This window comes from Centrocercus urophasianus, unplaced genomic scaffold (genome assembly GCF_019232065.1).
Source record: "Centrocercus urophasianus isolate 14NV4802_14NV808 unplaced genomic scaffold, USGS_Curo_1.0 seq_11, whole genome shotgun sequence".
Taxonomy (NCBI): domain Eukaryota; kingdom Metazoa; phylum Chordata; class Aves; order Galliformes; family Phasianidae; genus Centrocercus; species Centrocercus urophasianus.
The window spans coordinates 21192331-21204614 of NW_024884253.1; the positions used below are offsets into that span (position 1 = coordinate 21192331).

At 41.3% G+C, this 12284-nt stretch overlaps 1 protein-coding gene across 4 annotated transcripts in view; it reads right to left on the minus strand.

Annotated features, from left to right (window-relative positions):
• PTDSS1 (phosphatidylserine synthase 1) overlaps nt 1–12229 on the minus strand; it is a 53421-nt gene extending 41192 nt beyond the window's left edge. For all 4 annotated transcript variants that reach the window (XM_042838239.1, XM_042838227.1, XM_042838249.1 and 1 more), the window contains exons 1-5: nt 12017–12229; nt 6828–6919; nt 5332–5376; nt 3055–3179; nt 568–726 (exon numbers count right to left, since the gene is read on the minus strand). In XM_042838239.1, the coding sequence (XP_042694173.1) occupies nt 568–726; nt 3055–3179; nt 5332–5376; nt 6828–6919; nt 12017–12195 (600 nt within the window). In that variant the 5' untranslated portion in view covers nt 12196–12229. The remainder of the gene's footprint in view (nt 1–567; nt 727–3054; nt 3180–5331; nt 5377–6827; nt 6920–12016) is intronic.
• Nucleotides 12230–12284: the final 55 nt, after the last annotated feature.

Below are 12284 nucleotides of genomic sequence, written 5' to 3' on the forward strand. Positions count from 1 at the left end.
GAAAGAAAACAAGTGTGGCTCATGTGCGTGGCTCTCAGGCCACACAATAGAAAATATCTCACTGCATTGTGTCCTGCCATTCCGTACAGACTTCTCCTCATGGGTCTCTCACTTTCCTTGCAACTCCTTTTTGCTGTACAGTACTACAACCTTTCAAAATGTTCGAATATTGTTATATTTGGAGCAAGGGGGATCAAGACAGTAGATACTGCAAGGTGAAAAGGGTAATACATGATCAAAATCAGAGCATACAAACCAGCACCTGAATTCACAAGGGCGTTGGCTCCTACAGCAGCAGAAAAAGAAAGAGTAGATGGCACCAATACACTGGCTGAGATTTCCCCCCTTTCAGATAAGAGCAAGCCTCCTTTTAGGTAACAGAAAGCCATCACTTACCTAAAGCCCAGATGCAACTGCACTAATTGCTTGGCATCTAGTTGATAAGGCTTAAAATATAAATTTATACTGAGAATTAGTATGCCATCCTTCTATTAACAGTCATGTTTTCCCCCACAACAACTAAAGTCCCACACATTTCCTTATACTTGAGATAAATGAGTGACCCACCTCAGTGAGCTCCCAGGTGATGCTAATAGTCCAACACAGGCCATAGCTGCGGATCAGTAAAGCCTTCATTGCCCAGCCCCAGAAGTGCCCAAAAGCAAATATATCAAAGTGGCTGAGGATTCTCTCCCAGGTGATAACATGGCAATTCACAGCATACTCCTGTTAAAGACAGAATATAAAAACAAACAAAAAGCCTTCGGTGAATAGACAAATGCAGAAGTGCTAGAATGAAGTAACTACTTTCTATCCAGTGCAACAAGCCTGAAATTGTAAAGATATTATTCCCCTTTTTTTCTCCTAAACTCTGTGGGAAAGCTTGCAGTGTTACCACACAGTTCCAATTTGAAGAGAGAGAGCAGACCATGCTTGGAGGAGCATATATTTCTTATGTAACAAAGGAACAGCAGGAACAATAAAATCAATAATAATAAATAATGAAGCAGGAATAATGAAATCAATAATAAAAGCAGCAGTACTTGAAAAAACAGATTCTTTGCTTTTCTTTGGGAGTTCTGATTTGCAATAACCACCTTTCCCTGTTGTCATGTTGTCTGGTAGTCAGAAATTGGTGGCTAATTCTCACCAGCTTAAGACACTAAGATATTAATCTCAATATTCACTTGGCTATCTTTTTGTCTTACTTTCGTTACTCAATTTGCAAGAACATATTCATATTGAGAAGGTTCAGTCACAGGACTGAAGGGAAAAAAACAACAATCAAAGTGAACTTACAACTGTCCTGTCACAGATGAGCTCACACAAAAAAACCTCTTCTTTCCAACCCTCCTAAAATACACATTGCCATCTGCAGGTGACAAAACAGCACTCCTCAGTGCTGCTGAATTAAAGGATTCTGCTTCAGGCCCAAACCATGATCAAGTTGAAAAAGAACTGATAGATACATAATTAAATCCTGGTCTCTGTGAGGACAAGAACACAATTTCACACAAATACACTGCCCATCTCTTACGCTCCCTGTCAAGAGGCAGCTAGGTCTATGAAACCATAAATGCTCCTTGCTGGTGGTGCTCCCTGATGTTAGGGAATGACACTGGTTCTTGCAGATGCCAGTGCTGTTCATCATTCAGAGAAAGGTGTGCCACCTGTCCTAAAGATGGCAAAGCTGTAGCTTTATCACAGATACTCAGAGATTTGAAACTTATTTGCTGCATTCTGAGTACAACTGGGAACACCCTGGCACAGAGCTGGACAAATCCACATGTAGATAGCAGCTCTGGTACATTTCTTTTTCTTTATACTCATACACATACAGAGAAAAATATCCAGGTTCAAATCCCAGGAAACCCTGAGTTGACACTTGTGTATCTTGGCCTACATATACACACAACACTTACAGCCATAAAAGTAATTTCAGAAAAAAACCTTATTCTTCATGCCCTGGTATACAGATTACACAAGAAAACTTTTCTGCTTTTATTTTTATGCTGTACCATATTTTTTCAACTGCACCTCTGCTAGTCATACAGTGAAATGTGTTTAACTTCCTTTTATTCTCAAGTACAGCATGTGTTCTTCCTTTTATTCTGCCAGTACAGCAGAAGAGACCAAGCTGCAGCTTCGTTATTGTTGCAAATTTACTCCAACTTTCTTTAAGTGATCATGTCAGGATCAACAGCAGAGTCAAGTTTTTGCCACTACAGTCAGGACACCTGGTGTACGGTAATTTGGCAACAGTACTACCACTAGTCCTCCTCTGACCTGAATTATTTCTAGTTCAAGTGACAGGAGTGCCAAGTGAGCCTGGCTTATGAACAGGCTCTACATATCAGCCTCCTTTTGTTGCTCAGCAACGTCACAAACCCCCATGCACATGCTGCATTTAGGAATGTGCCCTCCCAGCACCCTAGCAGCAAGCTGTCCATGCCTCACCACCACCACATATCCTGCAAACCAAAGTCACAGTCAGTCTCTGGATCTTACAGCTGCACAGTATACTGCAGTAATACTACAGATTAACTGAGGCGCAACATCTGAAGCATTCAGTTTTCCACAGAAGGAGCTCATATGCAGCTCTCACTATCAATCAACTAACATAAGGTAAGTGCACTGTAAGGATTTCCATTTTTTCTTACATGCTACAGGGCAGAGTTTTGCAGCTGCTACTAACCAGGTACCGTGTGGTAATTGTCATTGGCAAACAGAAACTTACTACATAAGACAATCAGTTTACTTGCTTACTCTTGGGGCAAGAACAGATGACAGCAGATGACCATGGTGCAGAAAAACACAAAACACAGAGCAAAGAGACGCTACTCAGTTGAAGTAACTCCATGTGACAGTAAAGGGTAAACCAACAACTCTTACTTCTACCTAAAATAACTCTCTTCTGATACTCAATCATTCACACCCTCTTTTGCAATGCAAGTTTGTGCCTGTCATGTCAGCAAATTAAGATGCATTCCTTCCCACTCAGGTAAAACACACTTAAGTAGCCAAAGTGCCCAATAAAATGCCAAGGATACATACCATAATGTCTGCTTCCCTTGTGGCATACCGAAGATTAGGATCCAGCCAGTACATGACTGCTTTCACCTGCTCAAAGTTAAGGAAGAGCACGAACACCAGGAACAGAAAATACAGCACACTGAGACCTGCAAAAAGACTTTGCTTTAGAATCACACACATAAAACTCCTTGTGCCAGAGTCCAGAAAGCTGCCTTACAACTGATACTCAATGCGTGCCTGGTTTGCACAAATGAGTTTTCTACACACAGCAGTTACACACCCAAAAACCTAATGGACAAGTCAGGTGGTAATCTTTGAGCATTCAGCCTTTCTTCCATATCACCTCCTGTTTCACATTCTATAATATACACTCAACTGTATAAACCCAGACAAAAAAAAAAAAATCAGACTAGATAGTTTCAGCACAAGTAGCACAAGCCTGTGATCAGATAGCTGGGCAGTAAACGGTAGATTAGGATCACAGGATTGTTTTTTTTCCAACACAAAGATCAATTTATTAATTCCACCTGGCAATTCTGAGCTGTGCTTACAACACAGAGTAGCTACAAACATAAACCAGCATACTGGCATGATCAGTTAGTTCTGCCAGTTGGAAAATTTACTGTTTTAATCTTCTCAATATAAAGATAATGATACATTTTTACACCATTATACACTATGAAATACTACCGCATTTGGGATCACCTCCTCTTTCTTCCCAATGCCAAAATACAGCCTTATTAAAAGAAGGAAAACTTGTAAGAACTTAAATAGAGTCCTGCATAGACCTGTGGGTAGATAAAGCTGCTTATGGCAATACATCTTTACATTGTTCACAAGTTCACAGACATCTAAGACTACATGAACACTAACACTAGTTCTATAGTCTAATACTCAAACTTACTTGTGTCCTGCAATGTCATGGTGGTAATGTCATGGAAGGCAGAAAAATTAACATGAGTAAACTTAATATCTTCCATCTAAAATAAATTATAGCAATTCTTCAGCAAAAAAAAAAAAAAAAAAAAAAATTATAACTAGAGATTGACTGCCAGATTATGGAAGAGAAGTTCCATTCAAACGCACATGCACGTACAGGAAGCACATATTGCCCTCTGCAGCACGTCCTGAAAACACAACAGGTACACAGATGCCCAACTACTGGAATGAGCACAGCTTGCAGGTGGGATGAATCTTGAAACACCAAGGTGCTACTCCTGCCTTTCACATACTGCACAGGTGTGAGACCTCAGGCCAGAAGAAGCAAAATTACAGAGGGGGAAAATGTTGCTCCTGAATGTTTGTAGTTTTTCCACCAGAAGTACAGAGGCTCTGAGAATGTTCTTTACTTTATATTTGCTCAGAAGGGAGCAGTAGGACCTGTGTTTCCCCCAACACCATCAGGATTCATTAAGTACTATCTAATCAGCAGTACCCCCTCAATGTCAGCAGATGAGTAATCAACTAATTTTGGAAGCTATTTATTTTTAGCTACATAAGATGGCATAAGAGAGAAGTATTAATAATCCCTTAAAAAAAAAAAAAAAAAAAAAAAAAAAAGAGGGGTCAGCTTTTAAAGCAAATGTGCCTCATTCTCTGTAAGCAAGCTTAACAGCTAGGCTACGCTCTGTGAACTCTGAATTATGTACAAATACAATTTCTTATGCTTTTGCCATGTAATTCACGTGTTTAAGGATCAGGATTTCACTCTGATTCCTGTAATTAATGGAAATATTTTTCCCCAACTATAAATGCAATTAATATTTACACTAATTTTATGAAAAGAAAAGCTAAAAAGTAAAAAACAAAACAAAACAAAAAACCCAAAAAACAAACGCATCAGGAATACAAATGTATGTTGAGCTGCACAACTCTGCCTTGTAAGAAATGAAGGAATAGCACATTTTGTAGATAATGAAAAGAAATGCCCTGTTGAACTGGATTTAGTCAGAAGTCAACTAGCTCATACAATAGTTACAAAAACTTTTCAGAGTGGGAAGAAATGGTGTTAGAGGGAACAGAATTCTTTGTTGTAATCCTATTGCGTCCTGATTAGAAGGAATGCTCCTTTTCTGACAATTTAATTTACACCATCTTGACACAGAAACTCCAGTGACATTTCCCAACATAATTAAGAACAGATTATCAGTAATTGCTCAGAAGTGGGAAGGAAGAGTTATTCACAGAAGTATAATGCACAATTATATTTCATGACAAACCTATTCATCTCATCTGGGGGGAAGCGTGGGGACTATCAGTCCCACAGAAGCACCACATGAATTAGGAAGACAAACTTACCAAAAACCATTCGCCATATTGCAGGGTGGGGGCGTGTAAAAGGCCCTGTGGACAGTAAACAAAAAGCCTATTACAAGACAGTCCATAAGTGCCACACAATCTGTTTCTGAGTTCTCATATGAAGATTTGGCACAAACATTGAGAAATTCTCCATCGAGGTGTGTAACGTACCATGAAGTTTGGGGATCCTTGCTGTATATTAAAAAAAAAAATGGCAGCAGCAGAACTGAGAGGGACAAGACACTGCCTATTAATAGGACAGACAAAGTGTTCAATTATTTTAATGGGAGCTGCTTCCAAAACAGTAATATACTACTTGCTTAGCAGATGCTTTATTACAGCTAAAAATCCCCCAATCTGGATTCCAGACCACAGCTAACACGTGGCTTGAAACCATCAAATACAATTCCTTGTGCATTAGCAAAGAAAAATGGTGCTCAGCTTCTAATGACTACAAAATGTTAACAAACAGGCATATAAAAAGAACTAGCAGACTAAATACTAGACATCTAATAGGATTTAAAGCACCTGTGTTCTTTACCAGGGCCACTATTATATACTTTAGAACCAATGATTACACTGACTATTAGATCAAAAACCTCTGAGCCCAAAAAGCAGAAGAGGTAAGTCTGGTTTAGACATTTCCATTTTGACACGAATTACACATTTAGGTCACAAGAAGTGGCTGAATTTTCAGTGCATGCTGAGGATCCCTCTTTCACAGTTATAAGCGTGAAATTCATTTTTCTCTGACATTCAGTTTTTCAGGGACTACTTTTTGAAAGCCATCAATTAATGAGGTTCAAACACAAGAAAAATACATTCCAACCCTGAACTACAAAGCAGTCGTGCACACAATCACTGTTCACTTGTTTCAGGATGTTGCCACTCCTGAGATTCTTTGGAGTTGACACAACAATTATTCTCTTGCAGACAGCAACAAGCAAAAATTAGAAATAAATCAAATCAGGAAAGATGCCATTTCTTCCACTGGATTGTCACCCAAATGATTTGCCCCTTTTGCACTTTCTGCTGCCCACACAATTACCAGAACTTTCATCTGCCTTTAATTTCTACCAAACAACTGTGGTTTTACATTGTAATATGATTTACGTGGCTTTTAACTATCACTAGGTGATTTATGTACTGTGCTACATCTTTAAGAATTTGTAGAATGACACTGCTAAAAGTAAATTCATTTACTGTATTTCTTAAGGAGCTGGCAGCATTATTAGCAACTGTGAGCTGCAACTGTGCACCTGCAAATATGGACCCTGATTTTGAAAACCTGACTTCCTTGTTAGATAAAGACAAGCTATAAATAACTTATCTCCCCTCAGAGTGACTGCAACCCATTTTTAGACTGTTCTGTAATACAAAGGAATTCAGAAGTTAAAAAAAAATACATTTCAAAGAGGTACTTCAATCAAAATAAATATAGTGGCAATAAAGAGAAATTTATGTGTTGCAAAAAGTGATGTATGAACCTTACTCACCATTGGGAAAAGCTAGAACACTGATGATTAGAAAGAAGAAAATCACAGAGAGGATACCCCTCCAAATATTTTCCTCTGGGACAGAATCATCCCTGAAGAGACAGAGAGCATCAAAGTGTTAAAGTATCATTTTAAGGTTGAAGTTGAAAGACACTGAGTATATAATTATTTAAATGAAGATTACATAGAAAAAAGTACAAGAAATAATCATGCTGGTTATGTACCAAGTCAAGATAGGAATTGCACTGAGTGACTTTCACTGCACTTCTAGCTATCCCTGTTTTCGTGATCTCTGCAATCCCCTTTGTTCCCCTGGCCTGTTCCCAATGACAAATACCTGGTGCAAGTGCCAGGACAGGGCAATTAATTATTATAATCAGCATTTAATATTCTAATGCCCCAGGTTCCTGTACCCTAGTCACAGCCCAGAGAGTCCTTCTGCTGGGGCTGGGGGAAGCCCACAGAATAGTTTCTAGGCTGTGTGAGGCAAGGTACTGCGTTTAACAGTGACACAATTGAACTTAAAAGAACCAGAGGAAAATATTAACCTGCTTTGTGATCTATTAAGCCATAAATCTGAATGAAATACAAGGTAACATTTGTGCTATCGTCATATTACAGCCAGAAGAGAGATCTAAGAATTCAGTTTGGAATAACATGGCACACTTGACTGAGCTCCTCTTTCTTCTCAAGCTGTTAGAAAATAAAAGATATAATGCAGCAAGATGACCAAAAAACAAGTCTCATCAGCAGTCAGCTTCTAGCAGACTTCAGTAATAGGCATGGAAGAACTTCCAACTATAATTATAAGCACATTATTAGTAATATATAAAGTAATATTTAACAATGCATCAGCTAGTACTACTCCGAGTTTTACTATCGTGGTACTTTCATGTACTTGTGGTCAGTTTATCTATTTAAATAATTCCTTCATTTATTCCCAGTACGTGATATAAATAAAGAAAAATCCCAATCAATGTTAGAGGGACTACAGGTCTTCCTGGTAGAGCATCTGGCACATGGCTGAATGGTTCAGCAAAGAATCTGTGGCAGCATAAATGTGTTCCACCTTAGATATATGCTACAGTCATAAAATATTTCTCACTTTGCCAAATTATTTTCCTTTCCCTCAAAATTGCACCTCAACAGTTCCATAGCAGACCCTCATCATCATGAGGCACTTACATCTGTATGGCAGGAAAAAGTACATTAAACATGAATGGTTCCTCTGCAGGCCTTTGGGATTCCGTACAGCATTTCTCTCAAACCAGCTGACTCCAGATAGATACACCAGCAGATACACCAGTCATTCTCCTGCAGTTGTGCTGCACAGGCTGAATCCTGAGCTCCTGGCCTAAGCTCTGGCTTCCTTGGCAACCCCAAAAGCCTGGTGTTATCCACAGCATTTCCAGACAGAGCCCCAGATTCCAACAGCTCAGACGAAGCCATATTCCTGCTTTAACATACACAAATAACACACACTCACACGCTGTCACTGGTGTCATCGAGTGTGGGGATTCCTTATTTTCTGAAGAAATAAGAAGTTCCTGAAGTCGTATCAGCACACAGTTCAGTGCAGCCAGATAAGAACTGAAGGACACTGTGATCACATCAATTGATTCTCACTCCAAGGCCCTCACCTTTGCTTATCAGCATTGAGGGTATCACTCAGTTTCAGCAAAGCTGTTCTAATCTTATTGGTTCAGGGGGAAAAGAGTGCCAGAGAGATATTGCACGAAGCGTTAAACCGCTTCTCGTTCCAAGCGAGTGGTAGAAGCATTTCATTTTGGTCGGAGTTACCTTTGAGAAGGCATAGGTACCCCATCTCCTTGCCAGAAGCAGGTAAAGGCAGGCAGCAGCAGGAGATGGTTAGGATAAGAATTACGGCGCTTTCCTGAAGAGTTATTTTGGGGAACACCAAAAGAAACAGAGAAGCAAAATAACTGTCAGAGGAAAGAGGCAATCACGGCAAGCTGCAATCAGGAAAATGTGCTAAATCATCTCTTCACTTCGCCTTAGGAACTTTGATGCTGACTTTGAAATATAAGCACTCACGCAGCACAAATGAGGCTTGTGTGGGAGGACAGAAGAAAATTCTTACAGCTTAAACCCACTTCACAAATGTATTTTTCAAGTCTGGGGCTTTCTGCAGAAATAATAAAAAAAAATGAAGTGTATCATATCTGCACGATCTTTTCCTCTCTCTTGATCTTCTCCCCATTCCAGAGCACTGTAATAAACTAACACATTACAAAAACATAAAACGTTATCACATAAGAAAAAAAAAAAAAAATTAGGACACTGAACTGGAATAAAAATAGTTAGAGCACTAAATTTAGAGCATGTGGGAGGAAAAAAGAGAGTCTTCCAAAAATGCACCTAAATCCATAATAATCCAGTTTGAACAAAGGGATGTAAAAAACTACAGATCAACACCCTCACAGGTCTTGTTCCTGTTCCTATAAAGCCTCGCACATCACGCTAGAAGCCGCCAGTCTGCCACCTCCCTCAGTCCTTCCTCCAGCAGCCCTCCTGCAGGGCCACCATTTCCTTTCTCAAGGGAGGGAAAGAACAAGGAGAGCTAGAGCCACTCCACTCCTCTGCTCTGGGGTGCAGCCTGGAAGCAGAGGAGCCGCTGTCTGGCTCATTCAACAGGAAACAAGCAAGGCAGCTGCGGCCGTTGTCAGAGGCACTAGAAGGATGTGCTTTAAAAACAGATAACCACTACTCTACACTTTAAAATGGAGAAGCTAAAAACACTCTTCTTTCTCTGGATTATGATTAATACGAGAACGTTACTGCTATCTGAAGCAGAGTTTCATCATCAGTTGTCAGCTCAAAGTCAGTATCATCTTACTCTCATTGATCCCAAGGGAGCCTCCACATTATGGCTTGCTGCATCCAAGGGAAAAGTATTTTCTAATTTGATCTGAACCCTCTTGTATTCCTGACACTGAACAATTACAGAAGAGGCAAGAGAGACTTCAAAGGAAGCAGAATTTCCTCTGCCTGCACTGCAGTTCCTGAAAACAAAAATAATTTACTGAAGATGAATGTATTGTGGAAAATCCCTTGCTTAATATAATTGATCAGGGGCGCTATGGAACAACTGACAGCAGAAAGGAAGCAAAGAAGAAGAATCTGTCACATCTTAACTGTGTACAGTCCTTAGAGCCCTCGAGATAGAAATCTAAATGCAGCCACTGCAGATTCACACAGTAAGCTGGTGGGAGTAGGAAGATGAGAGCTGGGAACGCACACTGATAGCATGTTGGGTACTATTCCCTCTCCATCTCAGCTTCTCAAAGAGAACATATGGTTTGGGTAGTGTTCCAAATAAGGCAACAGAGGCAGCACATTGGTATCATCCCCATTTAAAAAACTCCTGGGACAGCTGGAGATAGCAGAAAAGGAGGAAAAAAATGAACACAAAAGAAAGCAAACAAAGAAAAAAGTAACTCTCACAACTGGTGAAGAGAATAAGAGAAGAGTTAAAGAGAAGCTGATAGTACTTAAACACAGGAAGTGAGGCAGAGAAGAAAGGCAGACAGGGAGAAGAAAATGAAACAGAAGTCAGTTAGAAAGCTACCAAGACAAATGGAAATAAAAGCTAGCAATCCTCTTGGGGAACAAGTAACCACCACGATATTAAAAAAATATTCCAAGGGCCATGAAGACTCCGTAGTTCTGAGCTTGCTGGCTGACTCATCCTCTACTTAGAAGAATTAAAGGTAAAAGTCCTTTCTTCTCCCAGAGGTGAGTGATCAATTCCATGAATCCTTCAGAATGATATTTGGATGAGAATTCCCTAATAACTCATAAATTTGACTTAAATTAGATCAATTTGACCTAAATCAGCCCTACAACAGGACGAGTTACCAGATGGAGAAATAGGGCCCTCATAGGAAAGATTCCTAATTCAATATCATACCAAAGCATAGAAACATACCTCTAATTTAAGAATTAAAGAGAGATCTCTCAGACAGTTACCCTCAGCTAAAATCTTGCCACCTGAGTAGAACAAGTGTTTATCACCTTCACTGGGGCCATATATAGAAAACAAAAAGAAAACACACTCAGGGCCATGTGCTGCTACACTCTTTTACACTTCCTCATGCTATTTTCTCAGCCCAGCCCAGGCACGATCGTTACTTCTGCGGCTGATAGAACCTACCCATTTGAATCTTTAATACAGATGGCACACCAAATTGTATCACAACCCTAGGGATAAATAATGATGTTCCACTGTCAAAGGCAGAGTATAATCAACGAGGCTACTGCAATCTGAGATTAAATACATACTACAGCACTAAAGCATCAATGAGTCCAAAACTCAATGCATTAGTTTAGTTAGAACCTCACAGGAATCACTTTTAATCTTTCCCAGCCTCAACGATTCTGTGATATTGAGCAACGTGGTTTTAGTGGGCATGGTGGAAGTGGGTTGATGGTTAGACTGGTTGGAGATGATCTTAGTGGCCTTTCCAAACCTTAATGATTCCATAATTCTGTCAGAGGCTGCATTACATCGCTTTGGGGAGGATCGTAATGCCATCACATCCCCAGATCCACTCAATAGGAGGAACAAAACGTATGGGCAACCTGGAAAAGCAGCACAACATACCCCATGGAGGACACTGCTACACACTTCGTTTACAAACGGGGCTCCTGGGCTCCTGGAGTTACCTGTGCCCACTCTCAGCTTTATCACCATAAATGAGTGCAGCAGTGAAACCCACAGAGCTTTTCCTGTGGTGGGGAAAGGACGTGGCCGGGCTTACCAGAACAGGGGCCTAAGTCCACGTGTGATTACCCTCAGAAGTTACATGAAAATGACAGCACAAAGCAGCCACTTCTGCCCACTGCACACTTGGTAAATTACTACTTGGGTGATGTCATCGCTGAGCTCCTTGATAGCCCAAGGAGAGCCATTTCTGGCTACTGCTCAAAGCACACGCTCGTTTTTTTTTCCGTAAAGGAAGCCACAAAACGGCGGACAAGCCCGAGGAGGGGCAGCGGCAGAAGACGGCCCCTCATTGGAGGCTCTCCCCGCAGGGCTCCCTCAGAGCACGGCGCACACGGCCCGCTACTGCATGCACAGCTCCTGCTCTCGCCCCGCGCGCCCCCCTTCTCCTTCCCCCTCACCCAGGGGCGCGGCGCGGGGACGGAGCGGGGAGGGGCACCCACACCTGGTGAAAGCGAAGGCCATAAGGCTGAGGATGGTGAAGCTGAGGAGGGTGATGGTATGCGGCCGGTAGAAAAACTCCAGCGTGATGTCCTCCACCTGCTGCTCGTTGATCATGCGGAAGTGCAGGCGGTAGTTCACGTCGTCCTTGCTCAGGGTCCGGCTCCCCACGCACGCCGCCATCTCGACCCCTTCCCCTCGGCTCGGCCCGGCCCGGCCCGCCCCACCCGAGCCCGGCGACACCGCCGCCGAGGGGAAAGCCGCCGCGCCCG